We start from the raw sequence: 21,393 nt of genomic DNA, 5'->3' as shown, positions 1-21,393 counted from the left end.
CACAGATTAAAGGAATTTCAGCATATTTTTTCTCTGGGGAAACTTCTTGCAAGCATCAAAATGTCGCAAAAAAATCTTAATTATTTTTTTGTAAAGTTTCGCCCCTTTTACGAAAACAAAAATCTTTCACTGTGAACTTTTAATGTTTGCTCTGGTCCGTTAAACCTGATTCATTACATTGCTAAAATATCAAAGTTGAATTAAATTTGGCTCAACGTTATCCACAGTTGAGTTGTCAGCTTAGACACTGGAGGACAATATGTCATGACAAAAATCTAAACGGTTCTGGAAACCTTCACTCAATTTCCTGCCATGGAACAAAACACAAAATTAGCATAACAGAAAAAACAGAGAGACAGGGAAGAGTTAAAACTGGGGGAAAAAGCTATAAGAAAAATGTTACATAACATTCTGCAGGTATTACTCACCAAGAACAGAGTTCTGAAGTTGTTCAGATCACCAAAGAATTCTTCTATGCTTATTGCTTTGGGATCAAAGGTGAAGTATTCTCCCAGATTTTCGTACAGTTTTGTCATGTTGTTGTGCATGTTGGACAGTTTTTCATATTGTTCTCGGGCACTCTCAGCAAAGCTGTGAGGTTTTGTTAAGGAAAATGCCTCAAATGCAGCACAAATAAAGGAATAAAAATAAAACCCCAGTAAATAAAGGAAACAGTATACAAGGAAAGAGCTCTCAGTACAAAGGTTACAACTGCAAAATGTGCTTACAAATATGACATTTTTATAAATATTATTAATAATATTAGTAATATTAGCATTTTATGAATTAACATTATTAATGTCTGCAAGTTCATGGCAATACTTCCATCAAATAATCCCTTTCCAATGGTGAACATTTGCCACTGACAGAGAACACAACTTGCTCTGCAAAATTTTTAAATGCTGCAGGCCCTTTTAATTGAAGAGATGACCAATTCTATAAAAAGAATTCTATGAAAACACCCGGTGAAATTCAGTTTGCTGTGAGAATCTACGGTCTCAGTGCTCCAGTGAAGCCATGTCCCCCACCTCACACACATATTTTATATAAAAATGTGCATAACTACCAATGACAAAGTCACACAGCATGACATCTCATTTGCTTTGCCTTTTATCACAGAATTCTTCTCTGTGGTTCCTTCGTGCCCAGGCACACAGGGCATGCCTCGGGTTGCCTGTATCAGGTTCACTTTCTGAGGCACAATCCCAACTCTGTCACTTCACCCAACTAACAAAATGAAATATCCACCCACCCATCCCAGCAAACTGACAAACAGCTTTGAGAAATTATTACTGACAAAAACACCATGGAACAACACAAGGCTTGTTTTCCTTTCCTTAGGAAGTGTGGAAGCCTGGAAATGAGACTGAGATGGACTTTCATCCCAGCAGCCATCATTAAAAGTTTGATAGAATGCTTCTAAATAGAAAAATATGGTGCTTTTTTCTCCCTACGTGAAAAAAAACTATATAAATATATATATATTTATAATATCTCTAGAATAGATATATAAATAATAATATATATATTTAAACTATATTATATATGACTATATTTTATACATATTTTTACATATATTATATATACTTTATATATATTTATAAATATAAAGTCTATATAATATATATTTTTATATATCTATATATAAAACATATATATTATATCAAACTATATTTTATATATTATAACTATTATAATATATAATAAGCAATATATAATACATAATACATAATATATAATATATAATATATAATATACAGTATATAGTATATAATATATATTATATACTATATATTATATATTATATAATATATAATATACATATTTTATATGTTTATATATATAATAAATATATAATATATATTTGTATATATAAATATATATTATATCAAACTATATTTTATATATTATAACTATAATCTATATAATATAGTATATAATATATAGTATATAATATAATATATAATATATATTATATAGTATATAATATATAGTATATAATATATAATATAATATATATAATATATAATATATAAGTTATAAGTTATACATTTTATATAGATATATAAATCTATGTTTATATATTATTATATCTATTTTTATATCTGTATATTAAAAACTATACTACGTGTATATATGAACACAATTATTTTGGAACTGGAGGAAGGGTGCCAGCTAGTAAAGCTTTCCCTCAAAGCAAGCGCATTTTAGCCTGCTCTGTGTTCTGTGGGGTGGTCTGGGGCTGCAGAGTCACAGAGGACTGGGCAGAGCCCACCTGCTCCAGGCTGAATCTGCTGCTGTTCCATTGAGGATGATGAAGGAACGAAGCACAGCAGAGGCTCCCTGAGCTGCAGAGCCCTGCAGAGCCCATGGCTGCTCCTCTGGCAGCGCCTTCCGTGGCAATTCTGGTGGAGAACGGGGCACAGCTCCGCTCCAGCCTCCCCCCAGAGCTCCCCCTCATTTCAGAGCCTGCTGGGTCACATTTCTGATCGCTGCTGACACCCCAGGCTCTGCAAACCACACAGGGCACAGACGCACAGAGAAAGCCTAAAAAAACCCATTTACTTTTGAGACAGGACCAAACCCAGAAGGGATCCTGCAGAAAACAGGCAGCAAATTGCAGGGTAAAGCCTGGAAATGCAGGTGGAGGTTCTGTTCTCAGTGGTTCTGCAGCTCTTGGGGGCTGCTGAGCACATAAAGGCTGTCCCTGCACAAGGGAAACAGAGCTGAAAATGCCTTCCATTGGAAAGGGGGCAATATCCCACCTGGATGTGCCCATTTTAACTAAGAGACAGTCATAAATAAATAAATAAACACTAAAAAATTGGTTCTTAAAAGTATCATTGAAAACTTTATCAATATCAATTTTTCCAAGCAATCCTCCCAACTAAAGCCTCGGTGGTCTAAGAGCAAAGCTGGTAGTTCCTAAATTTAATTTAAAAACAGAAACCCACTCAGTGATGGATATTAATTTATAAAATCAAGATTTTGAAACATTATCTGCCCAAACAGTGCCACAGGAGTGGCAACACCTAATTCTCAGTTTATTGAAAACAAGTTTAAGCTGCTTGATTAGAATTTCAAGCTTGGCCTGTTGAGCTGCTCATCTCAAGATAAACCTGGCGCAGTTCAGTCTTCAGTGACATTTAACTGCACAAAAGGAAATGAAAGTTTAATGGCAAGAATACATTAAATAGGTAATAATGGCACATTACTGAATTATTGAGCACAGACTAAAAATTTCAGAAAAACACGAATCGCCTTCGAGTCAGCAGATTGCTGTTGTGAGCAGCTCACCAAAATAGAAATATATATAAATGTACCGATTAATTCAGTGGATCCTTTAAAAAACAATCTTACATTATGTGATAAAAACCCAAAAATGACTGAAAAGTCTAAAAAAAAGAAAAATACTTGGACAATTCCAGATTTGCAGCCTATTCTTGGAGGCAGAGCTCCCAGCTCTCCACTGGTGCTGCACTCACGTAACAAATAACAACAGTAAGCACTAAAAAAACCCAGCAGTGCCGCTGAAAGGAGATATTTTAAAGCACCACTCTAGAAATAGACACTGTAATTTCAACATTATTATTTTTTATCTATTAAGCACCGAACTGCAAGTAAAAAAATATCTTTAACAGATGGGCTGCAAGACAAAGGGGTGGCAGCAAGACAGATGAACAGGGTGAGCCAAGGGAGAATTGAGGATTTCAGCTGGGCTTCATTTTGAAGAAAAGGCAGAGATGCAAAGACAATAGTTCCCAGTCATAGAACATGCAATATTAAAGTTACTGCCACTCTGTGCTTCATTCAACCTTCCTACTTCGAACCTATTAGTAGTGGAAAACATCCCCTGGAAATGTGGTGATTCAGGCAATGGAGTGATCCAGGGGAGCACAGCCAGGTGTGCCAACGAATTTCATTAAAAAATTCAGTGAGGAGTCTGAGGTGTGTCAGCTTTGTGTAACAGCAATTCCTCATTCCAACAGATTTCCTGAAGAGAGATTGAAGCTTTGCCAAGTGCTCATTTAAAAATTCCAAACTTGGTTTCACTCTCACCACTCCAAACCAAAAATCAGTTTTTTTTACAATCAAGTTTAAAAGTGCTTGTTCAAGTAGCACAAAGTACTTTATTCAGAAGTTTGGTTTTCCCACATTTTCTTGTATGCCACTGCAGAGCAGGATTCCGGCCTGAGGAACCACCCGGCCTAAATATCTGTTTTAATTTGTTAGAGGAGAAAGTTTGAGTCAATGGTGTCCTCTTTAATGAAGGATGCACATGAGCTCTTGATTTCTAATCTCCCAGCTCATTCATAATAGAGCCAGATGTGCCAAAAATTTTCATGAAAAAAATCAGTGAGGAGTCTGAGGTGTGTCAGCTTTGTGTAACAGCAATCCCTCATTCCAACAGATTTCCTGAAGAGAGATTGAAGCTTTGCCACGTGCTCATTTAAAAACTCCAAACTTGGTTTCACACTCCAAACCAAACCAAAAATCACAGATTGCCATTGCAGAGCACGATTCTGGCCTGAGGAACCACCAGGCCTAAATATCTGTTTTAATTTGTTAGAGGAGAAAGTTTGAGTCAATGGTGTCATCTTTAATGAAGGATGCACATGAGCTCTCAGTTTCTAATCTCCCAGCTCATTCATAATAGAGCATTCTTTGAATTGAACTGTGGCAAAGCAAACAGAACTCGCTAACTGAAGACAGAAATTCAGCTTTAATAGCACTAAGTCATTCCCACTGATAGCTCTATTTTCACCTGCTATCAGGATGTAAACACATGCTAACAATTTCATCACTCACTCCATCCATAATGCATCTCTGTGACTGCACAGCAGCCAAGACTTCTGGAGCATACACAGATAATTATGAATCACAATTATATCCCTAATCTTTTCCTCCTGTTGGAAGCCTTTGCAAAAACAAAACAACACAAAAAATACCCTGCAGAAATCTTCACTGCAATACACTCTACCCAAATCAGAAGCCAAGAGCCATAGCAGGAGCCCAACTTTGTGTGTGCACACAGAATCATGCGCTAACTGGAAAGCTGAAAGATCCCCCAATAAAATTCCATAAAAAGCTCAGTGTGAGAATTTCTTTCTCATTACAAAGCAAATTACCTCATCATTCAGGGTTTGACAGAACAGCTCAGGAAAAACCCAAACAAAGCAAAGCAAAGCACAGAGGAGCAGGGGATTCTCAGCAAGGAGGGCTCTGCCTCCCCCTTTGTCCCTTAGTACCTGAAATTATCATTAACTACCAGAATTATGTAACAATTGCATTCATTGGAAAGAGCCAGGATTTCAGTGGGTTTTGTGTTTGTGGGAATGAAGCACAGAAAGGTCACAACCATCCAAGAACAACCCTGGCTAAACCTGCTCCTTCTCCCAAAATCTCAGATAACAATTAATTCACATTAATTAATATGAAGCTTTCAGACTTGTGCCTAAACAGCCATAAAACTCATCTTGGTAAACACTAAAAAATCTGTCAGTGTTTACTTCCTCCCAGCTCTAAGCAATCAATTCAGTCCCTAACTTTGCTGCATTCAAACTTCTCTGTAATGAAAAGAATTTCCATTGATTCCACCACATTGCTATGCACAGGAGAAAGCTTTTGTCAACATCATTTCAATATTACTTTTTTATTTGTACTTCTGTTGATGAGGACACAAAGATCACTGCTCAATTCTCTAAACCCAGAGGAAGTCTCCGGGCAAAAACTGATAAACAAGGGCCGACTTTGAAAATATTCAGTCCAAGGACCAAAGCCCAACAGAACTTAAAACTTGAACTATTTTATACTGGGAAAGTTGGCTCCAAGATATAGGTGGTAAATTAGGAATTTCCTGTGGTAGCAAAAAGAAAATTTTCAAAATAAATAAGAGCACTTGGCTCTCCAAAGAGAATACAAAAGGCAAAATTTCTAAAGCCACAGGCTAGAGAGAAGGCAAGACCTTTTCTATATAAAAAAAAAAAAAAGCACTCCAAAATTAGATCCAGGCATTAACCTAAATTAACCTGAACCACTTGTGAAAAAGAAAAATTGCTGAACTCAGAAGTTTTTTTCCCATTATTATAACAGAGAAACAATCCCCAAATTGCATAGTCCCATTTTAAAGAGAGTTTTTAAAAGCTCTACAACCACTGAAAGCAAACCAAACCTTTCACCCTGGCAAAAGAAACTCTTTATCTCCACTGACGCCATCGCCAGAACTTTGGATTTGCCTTCATACTGCCTGACACCAAAAAACACCTAATTCTTAATTCTCAGTTGTGATATTCTGATTTTTAACTAATTTCAAACAGCATGAAGAGTGCTATTTGTAGCTTTTCTCCAAACTCAAATATCTTTTTCATTTTGTGGTGGCAAAACAATTAATCACTATTCCTGCATTAATTAGAAGGAACACAGAACATGATAGCCAAGCATGTATCAGACAGAAAATGTTGCCAGAGTAATGGATTTGTAGCATCCCTTCCCTGGAGAACAATTAGATAAAAATCTCTTTAGATGAATAAAAACAAGAAGGGAACAACACAAATGCAGCTTGTACAAACGAAACGCTCTTGTAAAATTTGTTTTGCATATTATATTCAAATTGGTTGTGACTGTTTCAAATCACAAAAGTGTTGACACGCTCTAACAATGTTAAAAATCACTTTCTAGGTATTTCAGCAAAAGCCTGGTGGCCACTGCTAGAAATATTCTATTAGCTCTGGATCCCACAATCAGGTGCCCTAAACAATAATTACAGCTCGGTGTGCCCTGAGTCTTTCAGGGAAGCTGCAGCCACCTTCCCTCCCTTTGATCAGGCAGCTCTCCCTCACTCCAGCTGCCTTTAATTAATGTCTGAGCTGTCACTGCAGCTGCTTCTTACAAGCTTCAATCACATCTGATGGTTGCTTCAGCCAGAGAAAGTTTCTGGTAAAGGTTGGGGAAAGAAATGAGAAATTCCCCCCTGTATTTTTAGGTTTCCTTTAAGGCTGCCATGGCAAGAAATCCTCAATTTCTTGTTTTGAGAAATCTGAAAAACTGCTGATTGTATAATGTTTCAAGAGCCCAGATGTTCCAAACCAAGGAGGAAAAGGAATTTTATGTCACCTGAGGGAAAAAAAGGCAAATTGAGATTTGTTTAGCACAAACAACTGTTGCAATGAAATGTTCACAAACTCAAGAATATGAGAAAATGGAAGTTAAAGACTATGCTAAAATAAATTTATTTTGCAGGTGCCTACATAAAACCACACATCAGATATGATTTGAGTCAGGTGGGGTATATCCCTTCAATCATCTTTCCTCTCCAGACATGGTCCCACATTTTTGGGCAATTATTAAAAATAACTTACAGGGCAATGATTTGCCAGACGCTCACCACAAACAGCCTTGGCCCCAGTGACTGGGGTTAACCCACGGAAAAGTCAGGAAAGTGAAAGGATCCCTCAAAATCCCAACAGGCACTTGAGAAATCCCCTAAAGAACTCTTCTGGCCAGAGGGAAACCCAGAGCAGACTCACAGGCAATGGGGACCTGAAATCCAGATTTCCTTTGCTCACAGGCAGCTCTTGCTGCTCAGTGGCATCCTTCCCCTCCAAAACACTTCAGCTTGTAAAAGAAAACGTTTCTGTTTGGAAAACAGAACTGCAGAGGGCAAAAAGCAGCTCCATCAACACCAAGAGTTTTGCTAAAGCAGAATCTCAGGACACTTTGATTTTGGTATCTAAAAGCTGCAGCTCCAGGCATTTACAGAGTGCACTTCCCCTTCAATTTCTGATTTTAAAATAAGCATACAATAATTAGAGAATGGATTTCTAATGGATTATCACTCTAACAAAGCACAGTCCTTTACAAAAATATCTTTCAGTGATCTGGACAACTTGGTTTAATATAAATTTAAGGATGAAAGCCCAGTTTCCCCCCAGGCAATGATTCACAGCCGAGGAGCCATTAAATCTCTGGTGCATGCACAGAAGTGGAGTTCTGCTCATGGAATTTTACTCTATGGAATTTTTACAGGATTTTTTCCCCTGTATAATGTTCCTTCTTATCCTCTCCTCCTCCCCTGTCCCCAGTGCTCCCTGGATCCCTCTCAGCTCTGCAGCACAATTTGGGGGATGTCACAGGGTGCAGAACAGAGCAGAGCTCCATTACAGTGGGGATTCAAGCAAAAACCCAACAGAGATCTCTGATCTGAAGTCAGCAAATAAACGCACAAAAGTCCATTCTATACAATTTACAGAAGGTGTGTTTTTCAGGAAATAAAAATTAGAAAAATGAGCAACTGGAAGTTCTTGACTGCCCCACAGCTCCACCTCTTGCACATCATTCTGCCTCCCCTTTGTGACATTTATCAATTTCCTCCTTATTCCCACTGGCATGGAATGCACAGACACCTGTGCACTCCTGTTCACTCAATTCTTACTGCACCCAATATGAAAGAGTCAATGCAATCCTGTGCCTGCTCATATTAGGGATTTCCTTTGTAAAACGGAATGAAAACCTGAAGGTAGAAATAAACTGTCAAAGAAAATTGATATCGTGCTTTGCATAACACAATTTTCATTTATAATGCTCCAAAGTTCTTGTATTTTAAACTATTAACTTTATGAAAACTCTGCCTTAGTTCAGACCAGTAAAAATAGAAAGGATCATTTTCCAAAGGGATTTGTCTTTTTTTTTTTTCCTGACATCAAATAGTTGTAAGAGAAATGAACACTGTGCAGCAAAACATGACACATTATTAGGTGCTTTTCAAATTCAATCCAAGCAAAGATTATACCTAAATAATCCTATAGTTATCACCTGGAACACAGTAAGCATTTTCACTTTGCTTTAAGATGGATCAAAGAGGAAAAAAAAATAAAGAAAAGAAATATTGTGTGACAGGAAAGGGAGTGGAAAGCTCTTTAAAAAGCTCTGTTGAGTCTGGCAAGACAAGAGATTTAATTCTTCCTGCACAAGGGGGAAACAAGGAGAGGAAACCCCTCTAAGGAGCAACAGCAGGTCACAAAAACGAGTCCCCACAGACCCTGAAAACGCAGCTGAACTGGGTGAATTCTCCATGTGGGGAAGTTTACCAAAGCTGTTATCAGGCATGACTGAGGGCATACAGACACAGGGTTTCAGGTTAGCTCCCAGATTCAACATTCCTATAAAAACCATTGGATTTTTCATGAAGATGAATTACCAATACTTCTCTGCCATATTTTTTGTCTCTGTGTATACTGCTTTTACTTTTCCTGCCCCAGGCCTGCCCACAGGTATTTCTGTGAGGTTCCATCGCCCTCCCAGCCCCACAATTTCAGAGTGCCCCGAGTTCCTCAGTGTCTGCATCTACACAAACACCAAACCATGGAATCAACACTCACACAATGCCAACCTGCACCACAAAATAAAAAACACTCCCTTTAGAAAATATTTAAATTAATTAATTTTACTTTATGATGAACATATTGTTAATACTGCAGTTCCTGCTCTGTTGACTTTCTGGATTTTTACCTCATGAAACAGAGCAGGCAGTGCACAATTTATCCTGCCATAAACCACATCCTCCTAGATCCACAAGGCCATTACTGGTTTTCTCCATTAGAGTGGAGAAAAACCTTCTCCAAAGTTTTTCCTCACTATTAGGTCATGATTCCTGATCCGCAAGCATTCCATATTTTGCTTTTTTTGCATGGGGATTATTTACTGATTTTTTTAATCTGGTAATTTAGCTGATATATTAAATTTTGTTACAGCCTCTCTCTGAAGCAGGCAGATAAAAATGGATTTCCCACCAGCCCCTGAAGACCCTGAGTGCTCCCTTATCTTGCCGAACATTTTGTTACCTCTCCTCTTGCTGTGCTCACACCCCTAAGGCAGCCTGGAGTCTGAGCTGAGCTTGTCTCAAAGCAAATCAACAATTTTCACATTACTGGTCAAGCACTGAAACACTGACTTGCTAATGGCTCCCTCTTGGCTTACACCATGTTTTGTTCATAAAAGAATGGAATATCTCATGATCAATTATGCAGGCCTGGGTAGAATTCTTTTCCCAACAATGAGCATAAAGATATTAAAACACATAGATATAATAAAGGGAACAAAGCCAGGTACCAAGCAAAGTACTGTAAAAAAACTCATTTTATGATAAAAACAAATATCTGGAATCTTGCCAGATGAGACCTGACCAATTTAAAGTTTTTTTTCAAATTCCACTTTACCGAGCAACATGCAGACTACATCAAATTAAACAATTCACATGAAACACCTCAACAGCACGGCTGCTACTTGATGGTTTGCAATAAAAACAGAACAACAATTCTTTGGATGCTTAGTGCACCACAGAGGCAAATACACAATTCCAGTACACCTCATGGAAAATTTCATACTTGGAGTGATTAAACCCTCACACACACACACACAGAACCACCACATCCATCCCAGAACCCTCACCATGGCTCGGTAGAGCTGAGAAAAAGAGGCTGTAAAGCAAAGGCTGGAGAAGATGCTGTGGTGCTCTGGTTCAAGATAAACCTGCCGCTCCTCACACCCCACAAGGATTCCAGCCTGGCTTTTGAAAGTTCCAGATTTTTCAGGAAAAGGCTGCCAGGCCTTTCCAGCAGCATTTCCCACGTCCCCCTTAGAATTCACTCAGGATAAACAAAGCAGAGGGCAGAAAAACGCTAAAAACCCAAATTCCTCAGCCACCTCCCAGCACAGAAACGTTCATGCTCTCCTGCCTCTCAGCAGGGAAACTGGGCTTGGCCAAGCAGAAGGAGATTAAAGTTGTTTTTCCACAAGGTTAAACTCATCTTTAATTGGGAAATATCTACCAGGGTTACAGCTTAGTAACCATGCATGCTCAAAGCACAGGAGGGAATGAAGGAAAAGCATTTCCCTTTCAATGGCCAGTGTAAAAACCTGCACAGCAATTCTGGAATTAGGTTTGTAATGGGATCATGACAAATTGATTGATTTTTTTTTCTCCCACTAATTTAGAAAGATGATTATTTGGGACAATAATTAGCAATATTGCCATTTAGTGAATTAAATAACAAACCAAACACAACCGGTTTCAGTCATGACCAGAACAGGAGAACCATTCTACTAGAACAGCAAAATAATTTGCCTTTTTTCAGCTCTGTATTTCTACATTTATATAACTTTGTCCAAAGACTCAGAGCACTCACCTGCTGCACATCCCAGCAAACACAAGGGGCAATGAGCTGCAGGCCTGGAATATTTATCTGCAGCAGAATCAGAACATTTAACCTCCCTTTAACTCAATTATATCCATTGATTTCCATGACAAACACCCAGTCACACCAAATGTGACACCAGACATGCAAATATTTCAAAGCTCTTTTAGTGGGGGCATTTTTTTTTTTTTTTTTTTTCATTTCAGGGTGAAAAATCAGGTAAAGGAAAGGATTAATAAATGCCACAGAGGACATTTCTCAGTGGAAATCAAATTGAATGACAACAGTTCAATCAGAACTGTCAGTGAACAACAGGCTCTCCAAATAAATAAACCAATAAAGAAATTTCAGCTCCTGGGATTGTTTGTGTGAGTGTTGCTGGGCTGCTCAGGGCTGACATTTCCGAATGTGATCTGGTGCTGTTCCCTCTAACTGCAAGAGGTCCTGGCCATATTTCTGACACACCAATTATCTTATTTTTAAACTTTTACCTATAAAAAGGCAGCTCTGCACACACAGATCATTTTGTGTGCTGGGGAGACACATTCCCCAAAGACTGAGTAAACTACTAAAGTACATTTGAGCTCAACAACATCAAATATTGCTGGTTTTTTCCCCTAAAGCTTAATAATTCCAATTGAATATAAGTAACTAAATATAGCTCAAATTGCTTGTAATCTGATTTTTAACTTGGCTGGGTCAGTTCTCCAATAGGATTCAAACTGCTGAGATGCCACGAGCTTAAACAATTAGCAATGCAAAAAAAAAAAAAAAAAAAAAAAACCAGAGAAGGAAAACTCAGCTTATTCACCATTGCCCTGAATTTCCCAAAAAAGCCTCTAGTTTGGAAAAAGAAAAGCAGATTATTTGTACAAACTAATTCTTGCTATCTGCTATCAGAGTGCTTTCGCAGGGGGATTTTCTGATGAAGGCCCTGGATCATTTCTCACCCAGCAGCTCCACCAAGGGCGCCCGGGCTGCTGTGGCAGCCCCATTTAAATACCAGGCGAGTGCTCGGAGATAAAAGGTTTTTAAATGTAACCTCTCAGAAGATGAGGCACTGTCAATTCCCTTCTCCAAAGTGCGTTTTAGGGATGCTTTACTTGCATTTGGGGCAATACAGAATAATGCAAATCTGGGCCACGCAGACTGGGGCTGTCAAACAGCCAAGCAAATCACTGGGATCTCACATCTAATACTCAAATCACACATTTTGCTGTCTTAGAGCTACACAAACTTAGAAAAGAGCATCCTAGATGCAAAATTCAACACACACCACCCATGTGATACTTTCTCCTTTGCTCATGTTAATCAGTTTGCATAAAACCATACAGAATAGGTGGCACAAGAAGAACATTTGATTAACTTATTACCTATAAATTCAAACTGACACAACCCTGTACGCAGGGCAAAGAAACCCTGGTATTCCTGGCACTTAAATAAATACAGGCTCTGCTTCAAAAACTTCCTTGAAACTTGAACACTTTATGTACTAAAGTTAATCGCCAAGCAGATGTACAGCATTATAAGGCTTGCAATTATTGCTTAAAATGTTTTCCATTTAAACATAAAACTCATAAAACTGAAGATTCAAGAGTAAATAAATCATTACTTTCCTGTGCTGTGCCTTCAACAAGCACTGCAAAGTCTTTTTCTCCCACTTAGTATTTTAATTTAGAAGAAAATAGTTATTTTCTGTATGAAGCTAATAGAAAGTTAAATTAATCCCAAGTTTATTTTTTAAGAAATAATTCCTCATACTTAAATGCAAACAACGACAGCTCCCACGGGAGAATTATCAGCTGATTTTAATCTGAACATCCCCAGTGCATCGAAGGCCCCAGACTTGTCCCCAGATGATTTCTGTACAAGTGAAGAGCACCCAGAGGGGAAATGAACCCCTCGTGTTTCCTTGTGGGGCTGCAGGGGCTGTCAGGCAGCTCTGGGAGCATAAATGCACATCAGGAGAGGATCCACGCCTGTCAGCAAGGCAGCTCTTCTACTCCATAAAAAGGATTCTCTCCTAATGAATGGTGTTCCTTACTGGAAATTAAAATTAGTTCACAAATTGCTGCTGTTCCATTTAATGATAAGATGAATGCGCAGCGCTTTGAATTTTTTTTATCTGCAGTAATTTTTGCTCTTTCATTCATCATTCCCTTAATTTTGCAACTCTTTAAAAAAAAAAAAAAAGGCTTTGAATTCCTGACATGTATGCAATCAGTCAGAAAAGCCGCGTGGCAGCACTGATTGCTCTGGGAGGCAAAAGATCTCAATAACTTGAGGCACATTAATGTCCCTGATTAGGGTAAATGATCAGCTGCAAAGCAGAAAAGCCACACAAGGTCTCCACTTAAGGCTCATGCAGGACACACTGGAGGGAGAAAAGGAATAAATTCATGTCAGGTATTTTATAAAACACACGCAGCCAAAGTTATTCCTGCGCAGGGAGCAGGACAACAAAAACCATGAACCAGTGACCAAATGTGTGCCCTTGGAACAACACTCAAAGCTCCTGTCTACAGCAGGAGCTATATATATTATGGATATTTCTAGAGAAATTAATTATTTTCTAGAGGAACAAAATTTAGTTTGTGTGTATGTTGGGAGGGAGAAAGAAGTGATATTTATTATTCATGTATTTAGAGTTCTAAATCAATATTAATGTTAACTCAGTGCAACTTTCCATTTGTTCCCTCTGAAATTGCTTTTCAATTCAGTTGTTTTTAATCTTAGTTAATAACATTTCCATTTGAACTCCATGAATGTGAACACTCTTCTCAATCCCCAACCAGACACCCGTGTTTTAACATCACTGAAATCTCTGCATACACTTACAGCACACAAATACAAAATTCAGAGTTCTGCACTTTGGAAAAACCTTCACTAAGAGGCACAAACACTGAAATAAAACCAGGAGTGAAAGGCAGGCTTGGCACAGTCTGTAATTACTTTTCTAAACTGTTGAATCAGACTCCCCAGTGCTGCATGCAGCAGGGATAATTATAAAAGGAACCTCTCCCATTTAAAGTTGAATTATTTACAAATGGATCTTCAGGTAAAACACAATTCCAGTCACGGATCACATCATGGAAAAGTTGTTTAGGAATCACACCTAAGTTATTTAATATGGCAAGAAATTCACAGAAGGACTATTTGAATCTCTTTATTTTCTTCAGCCACACTGCACTGAGATGAATAACTGCATGTGCTAAATAAAAATCTGATTAAGCGAAGAGAAAAATTATCTTGCTTAGAAACCCAGCAAGAAAAAAAAATCCAAAATGAAAATGCAGGTGGAATTTCTATTCATCTTCTTGTCATTCACAGCATCAAATGCTTATTTGTTAAAAAAAGTTAGAAAAACTGAAATGACTTAAATTGCTTGACAGAATTTGATTCTGTGTTTTGACTATTAATTTAATTATTACAAATTCATATTATGAATGGTATTTTTCTTGTCACTGGCCTCCTACATGAATCTCCAAGCAGGATCTATCACACTCACATCCTCTGAAGAAAGTCTCATCCACAACTCCTGGTAAATAACTTTGTTTATGACAGGAATGAGAAACTCTGCCTGGAATATGCTAATTGCTGCATCCCAACACTCCACTGAGACATCTCAGATTTTCCCAAACACTCAGAGAGATGTTCAGCCTGAAATTCTGTAACTTTGCCATGTCAGGATGTGCCATCACCAACACATCTCCAGGCAGCTGAGGAAATCAAAGAAACACTCACTGCAGACTCGGTGTCACTTTTACACCCTCCAAAATGATTCTCCAATCGAATAAAAACCATGGGAGCATCAAAAGCCTTAACGTATTCAAAGACAAGCAGAAACAAAGTGGATCTCTTGATCCAAGGGGAGATGACTTTTGAAATAAAAGCACAGAACTTATCAGGTCATCTGCTCGTTATGGAAAAACACAAATGCCCAGGGGGAGGCAGCCCCTGGCTCCAGCCTTATCTCTGCTGCCAGTGCTGATAAAACAGGGAGGAATCAACCTGGAGGAATCTACCTGTCATCAACCAGCCAAGGTGCCCAGGACCCTGGGATAATTCACTTTCAAATATTCCATAGGCTCCTCCCATTTCTGCCAACACAATGAAACATTAGTACTTTTTTTTTTTTTTTTACATTTCTGCATAGTCAGACAATGCAAAAATGTAAAGACAAGACAAACCTTTTCTTCTCTGAGAAATTCAGGTGATAAGCTGCAGAGAGAACAATGTTCAATATTATCCACTTGGCTCTTTTTCCTCACCAAACCATCTCTGAGTGATGCTAATCATGGCTCTAAGTAAACACACAGGCAGCAAAACAAAAATACAACTGAGGAATCATTTCTGTAACCTGGAAAGCAGAGCTGTCAAATGTAACAGGAAAAAACAGTGGTAAAGGTGCAATTCATAAATTGGTTTGGTTTATGAACCAAAGTGGGGCCAACGTGACAGAATTCAGCTCTGAGGGGGTGACAAGGCACAGAACAATTACAGGGCAATATTGAAAGATTTTCTGATGTGAATGGAGCTCAGGAAATAATAATGAGCGTTGTTTAATAGCAGAACTGATAAAAGTGATTACCAGAAGCGAGTCTCCGAACCTGGCACACAGGACAAGGTGCAGGGGAAGATGGAAGGAATCAGAAACAATTTTCCACTTAGTCAGGAGTTGTCTCCCTTAAGCTGCTTTCCAGCAGCCTTGTCAGAAACTTAAAATAAATCCATCCAGAGGAGATGTTAAATATCTGCTTGTGAAATTCTGTCACTGACTCCATTCAGATGGTAAATCCTGCAAAAAACTGACTTTGTGCAAAGAGAGGAGAAATCTTCATTGCAGCCACCTACCAAACGTGCTGAGCAGCTGTGAATGGATCCAAACATCAATGTTCTCCTTTTCCTCTCCTCTGAGAACCCCAAACCCACCAGTTCTGCTGCAGCAAGAAAGGAGAGACCTCACAGGAATATCTGAGCTTCTGGAAATGCACAAAATGCCCTGGACTTGGCACCACACCCCAAATGCTCCCAATATTTCCACACAGAGCTGGGATTTGAGCACACTAAAAACCTGGGAATTTTTTTTTTTTTTTTAAAGGGATTTTTCTCAGTCTTTGCTGCATTTTTGTGAACTTCTTGTATCTTCAGCAGACTTGTTACTTTAAAGTTTTGAACAAAATGAAAGATGGATATACAAAAACAAGCTAGACAGACATTATATTAGAGTCCCCTCCAGATTTAACTTAAAGGATCCATAGTCTCTATTCTCTACAGAAATTAAGGGACATAATAAGGGACTTCAGAGTGAAAACAAATGTAAATATTCCTCTAAATGTTAAAAATGTAACTTAAAACTATTAACAAAATTAATACTCTGCCCTTCAGAAAACACCACATCTGGAGCTAAAATAATAAATATACCAACTTTACTGCTGGTGTTTTTCTAAAATTGAATAAATAATTCTTTTCAGACAGAAAAAAACATCCCCATAGCAGATTTTATGGCTGCTCAGTGTAACCACTCCCTTCAGGAAAGCTGTCTGGGCACCCCTGGAAAATCTGATTATTGATGCTTTCAGTCCTCTTCTTGCTTACATTCACCACACCCACTGATGCTTTTGCCCTGCTCTGGAAGAAATGCATGAAAAGAGACTTTAAGCCTATTTTGGAGCGCTGCAGATCCCCCAACAGAGGATGGGAATGCTCAGATCACCAGTGCCAAAGGATATGCTCATCTTCTCCACAAACTTGTCGTGCTCGTCCTGGCTCTTGGGGAAGTTCTCAATGTCCTTCTCCAGGCGCTGGATCTGCTGGTTCATGGAATCCAGGTTGCTCTTCAGAGTCTGGGCTGAAACTAAGGGCAAAAAAAAAAAAGAGTTTATAAAGTGACTCCAGGAAGGGTCTCAGGAGAGGAAAAAACAATCGCAGTATAAATAATCTGAAAGAGAATGGTTCCATTAAGTAGATTCATATTTTTCTGAATTACGGCTCGTAAAAAAATCCTTCCCTTCATAAAAATAAATGGAAAATATCTACCGTAATATACCAGATCATCATATTTAACATTGAAATGTCACCACTTAATTCTACCATTAGTTCAAATTATTCCATTTCTATTTAAATTTATGGTAAAATTTCCAATATTTCTAATATTATTATTTCTAATATTCTTTTAAATCTAATTCAAAGATTAAAAACTAACTAGAGTTCAAAGAGATTTCATCTTCTTAATGCATGTACTTGGTTAAATGAATGATCTTATTAAGGCACATTTCTGTTACAGGAATGATTTAAAGAATAGACATGGGGGAAAAAAATTAAATATTTTTTCTTATATTGAAGCTACTCTGATTTCTGGAGCCCAGAGCTGTGTTAATAGCAAAGGTAGGTCTGAATAATAAAAGCTGCTGATAATCAAAAGGAAGGAAAGGACTCAGAGTACAGCACACTAATTAAAAAAAAAAAAAAGAGGGGACTGTAAAGAACTCCTGCTTGCTGTGTGAGAAGCCATTCTAATGGAAAGCTCTGTGCTGCCAATTTGGATTAAACAGCCCCTGACTGATGCATCCTGTGAGCCAGAAATGGCAGCAGCATCGTGGGGTGAAGCAACCCCACCTGAGACAGGAACCCCAGAGCTGGATGGAAAGTGACAGAGCTCAGCAGAGACAGCCCTGCTCCAGCTGGGGAATTATTGAAATATTGAAACGTGGAAATGGATCATAAGCCATGAGGCCCATTTGTCAGGCTGGTTTTGATCCCAAGGAACAACTGGCCAAGCAACCCAAGGCTCCCTCCCCTCCCATTCCCTGGCTCCTCTTGCACAGCTCAAACCTCAGCGCCCTCAGGGAAAAGCAGAGAATCCCAAGACCCCTTTGCCCCAGTGCAGCCAAGAAAATCAAATTACTCCTTTTTTTAAAGGAATTTTTATTATCTTTTGCTGGAAAGCAGCTGGCCCAAAAGTTCCACTAAGTACTTTCTAAAGAACCATTTATTTTTCTATTTTCTTGCTATTAAAAAAAAAAAAAACTGCTGTGGCTACATGAGATTAAAGAGCAGAAGGAAATTGAGTCACGACAGCCTGAAAAACAGCACATAGGAAATAAAAATCTGGTAAATAAGGGAGCTGTTCCCAGAGGAGAATCAATTTTCTATTCTTTCCAAGTGAGGACTCCCATCAGCTGTAACACTGAGTTCACCACCAGCATTTTCAAATACATATGGCACCAACAGAGCTGGCTTTATAGCAGCCATTATCTTGATTTTATTTTCAATTTTATCCATTTTATACTGGGTACCAAAGGAACTACTAATCATGTAATCCTAGAATTATAGTGGAAGTTTTTTAAGCTTAATTCATCTGGGGTGGGAATCTATATTGACCACAGAATCCTTGTAGCTTTTAAATTCACATTGGAGAGTTAACCTTGAAATCAACCACTAAAACACTCTGAATAACACAAATTATCAAAGCTTTTATGTTCTGCTTGCATTAGTTTAATAGTTTGATATTATGATCAAAGCACCCATTTTTGCTTGACCTGAAGAACTTGAATTACTGTAATATTTTTATGGGCTGTTGTGGAGTTGCAGAGGGGGACAAACAGCACAGGAGGAAAATGCTGGAAGTGAAAAATAAATGAGGAGGATGCAAATGGTCATTCTGTTCATGGAATAGCATCTGGTAAGGAAATAGCAACATAACAGAGAGTTTAACTGCTTGCAGCAATTTGAAAATATTTAAATGCACGACCACGTAGCAAGAGTAAAAGTTTATTTTTGTCTGGAATTCAAAAGTGCCAAGAAATTCAGCGAGCAATGACAAATAGCCATTGAACTTTGTGATTAAGATGGATGGAAAGTGTTTTCACTTCTATAAAATGAAGTTCAGAAAGGCCCAGATCAGGAACACGCTGGCTTTGAAAGCAGGGAGAACTCCATCCAAGCAAGGAGGCTGCAGCCCAAAGCTGTGTTCCCATAATTAACTTCTGTACTCACACTCAATTAACAAAAAATGTTCTAGAATATGCAACCTCCCCCCCCCCCCCCCCCCCCGCCATGTCCAGGCAAATGTACAAACTTCTGTTGAAGTAATTTATGCAGTTGTTGTTCTGCAAGACAAATTTCAAAAGATGACAGAACAGAGAACATACATATATATAGACTATAATAAAATATCTGCATTTCCTCCCATAAACCCTTTTATTAGAGATTTACTACTTCAGTAACGTGCAAAGGAATCAACATGAATGCCTTCTACTTTCAGGGAAATTCATGTAAATTTCTTCAAACTCTTGCAAGGTTTTAATTTATGAGAGCATAAATTCCATTTGCAGCACAAAGCCATTTCCTTGAAACCATTTCAAACTGCACACCCTGAAGAGAATTCCCCTGCTCTCCTCAAACACAGAGGCTTGTTCACCTTCCATGTGCCCACCACTCCACGGGAAAATCAGGCATTTCACAGAACTGGTCTCAAAAATGGGCATGAGAGGCAGTTTTGGCCTTCAGCAGCAAGGGCTCTTACTGACAAAGCCTCTCTGAGCAGCCATTCCAACATGATCCCACTTCATGCTGCAGCAAGAGGGAACAACCAACTAAATCCAACACACAAATAACTGATGTCAAGGTAGGAACAGAAGGCAAGTACAGAAAATAAGGAAAACACGAAGAAAAAAATCCCAGAAGCAAAACCCACCAGAAAAAAATGCCCAAGGGTGAGCAGACCCCAAAAAAGGGAAGCAACCTAAAGGATGCCTGGCCGTTGATTTCCTTCTATTAGCAAGGATAAAAGGTTGGTTGTTTTCATTTCCAAATGAAAAGAAATCAGCAGTAAAAACCACCTCACCCACCCTCACAGGACAGTCAGGACTCCCACACATGGTGGAAAGAAATCCAAGAAATGGGAAAGTGGGAGAATTCCAAAGTCAAACTAATTTGCTGACACAGGGAACAGTGAGGACAGAGGAGTTCTGGAAGGAATTATGTGGATTCTTGGACAGCAGAAGTCAAAGGTAAGAGGCAGGAATGGAACTTCTAAAGTCTCTGTGAACAGGTGTAGATGGAGGGGAAACAACCTGGAGGAACTGCAGGTTTCTCCCCAGTCTGACTGTCCAAAAACCCACACCAACCCCAAGACCTAGATATGGATCAATCCTCAAGGCCAAAGAGCGGAAAAAAACCAGCAGAATTTCTCAGTTTGTGCCAAATTGTGTCAGTCTGGCTCTCAGTTTGGCCCTAAGAAAAGGCTGGCTTGCAGACAGAACCTGCAGCTCCAGGGTCGGAAGAAATGCAGGACCTTGAATGTCAAACCCTGGAGATAAAAGGATTCATGAGACAAAGAAAAAAGCCAATAGAGAAGTTAAACCTGTGTTTCAACTCCCTGCAGGGTCACTGTAACACACACAGCAAACAGGAACAGGGAATGTGTGATAATGCATTGTCCAGTGATTCCTGTCAGGGGCAGAGCAATACAAACACTCAGATCCATCAATACTGTCTCTGCACAAACACTGAATGCAACTCCCTTAATCATGCATCATTAAACCTTAGACTGATTAAGAGATTATTTTGCATATTATTATTTAATTATAGTAGAAAATCAGAGATGGCACAATATTATTCTGACATGGAAGGCAATAATTTCCTTCACCTTATTATTTTCCTTATATTAATTGCTCCTCTGAAAAAAACCCTCAAACCAATCCTATCCACTGATTTTGGGGAAAGCAGTGCACAGTCTGCACGCCAAGGAAGGCTTAGTGAGTGTCTGCTGGAGCAGTTCAGTGCCAGAAAATGCTCCCAGCAGTTAATCCCACGTTGATGGGGAGCACGAGCTGCTCCCTGCAGCCAAGCTAAGCATTTTGTATTTACATTAATACAGCAACAGGAGCAAAGGTCACACTAATCCCTTCTAAAATAAGATTGCATCAGACTGAGAGTCCTCCCCACAACAAGAGGTGAAATGATACATTTTGATTAGGTGCAGTGCCTCTTGCATGAGACATTTCAATGGTCTCTGATGGTGATGCAGGGCTGGGATGGCCATGTCCACAGCTGGAAAACACTCTGAAGGCAAAGCCAACATCAATTACTTCAGTAAGCAAAAGCAGGTCTGCACCAAGCACATTAACTGGTGGATTTTTAAGTCTAGACAGCATTTGCACCATAACTACACTGTAAGCATACTAATGACTATTTA

At 38.8% G+C, this 21,393-nt stretch overlaps 1 protein-coding gene across 3 annotated transcripts in view; it reads right to left on the bottom strand.

Moving 5' to 3' along the window:
• Positions 1–21,393, bottom strand: part of DIAPH2 (diaphanous related formin 2) — a 171,055-nt gene that overhangs the window by 69,184 nt on the left and 80,478 nt on the right. For all 3 annotated transcript variants that reach the window (XM_058814155.1, XM_058814153.1, XM_058814154.1), the window contains 2 exons: positions 16,926–17,049; positions 429–594 (listed from right to left, as the gene is read on the bottom strand). In XM_058814155.1, coding sequence (XP_058670138.1) covers positions 429–594; positions 16,926–17,049 — 290 coding nt within the window. The remainder of the gene's footprint in view (positions 1–428; positions 595–16,925; positions 17,050–21,393) is intronic.

This window comes from Ammospiza caudacuta, chromosome 14, assembly GCF_027887145.1.
Source record: "Ammospiza caudacuta isolate bAmmCau1 chromosome 14, bAmmCau1.pri, whole genome shotgun sequence".
NCBI classification, from domain to species: Eukaryota; Metazoa; Chordata; class Aves; order Passeriformes; family Passerellidae; genus Ammospiza; species Ammospiza caudacuta.
This window is presented reverse-complemented; position numbering and strand designations above follow the sequence as displayed.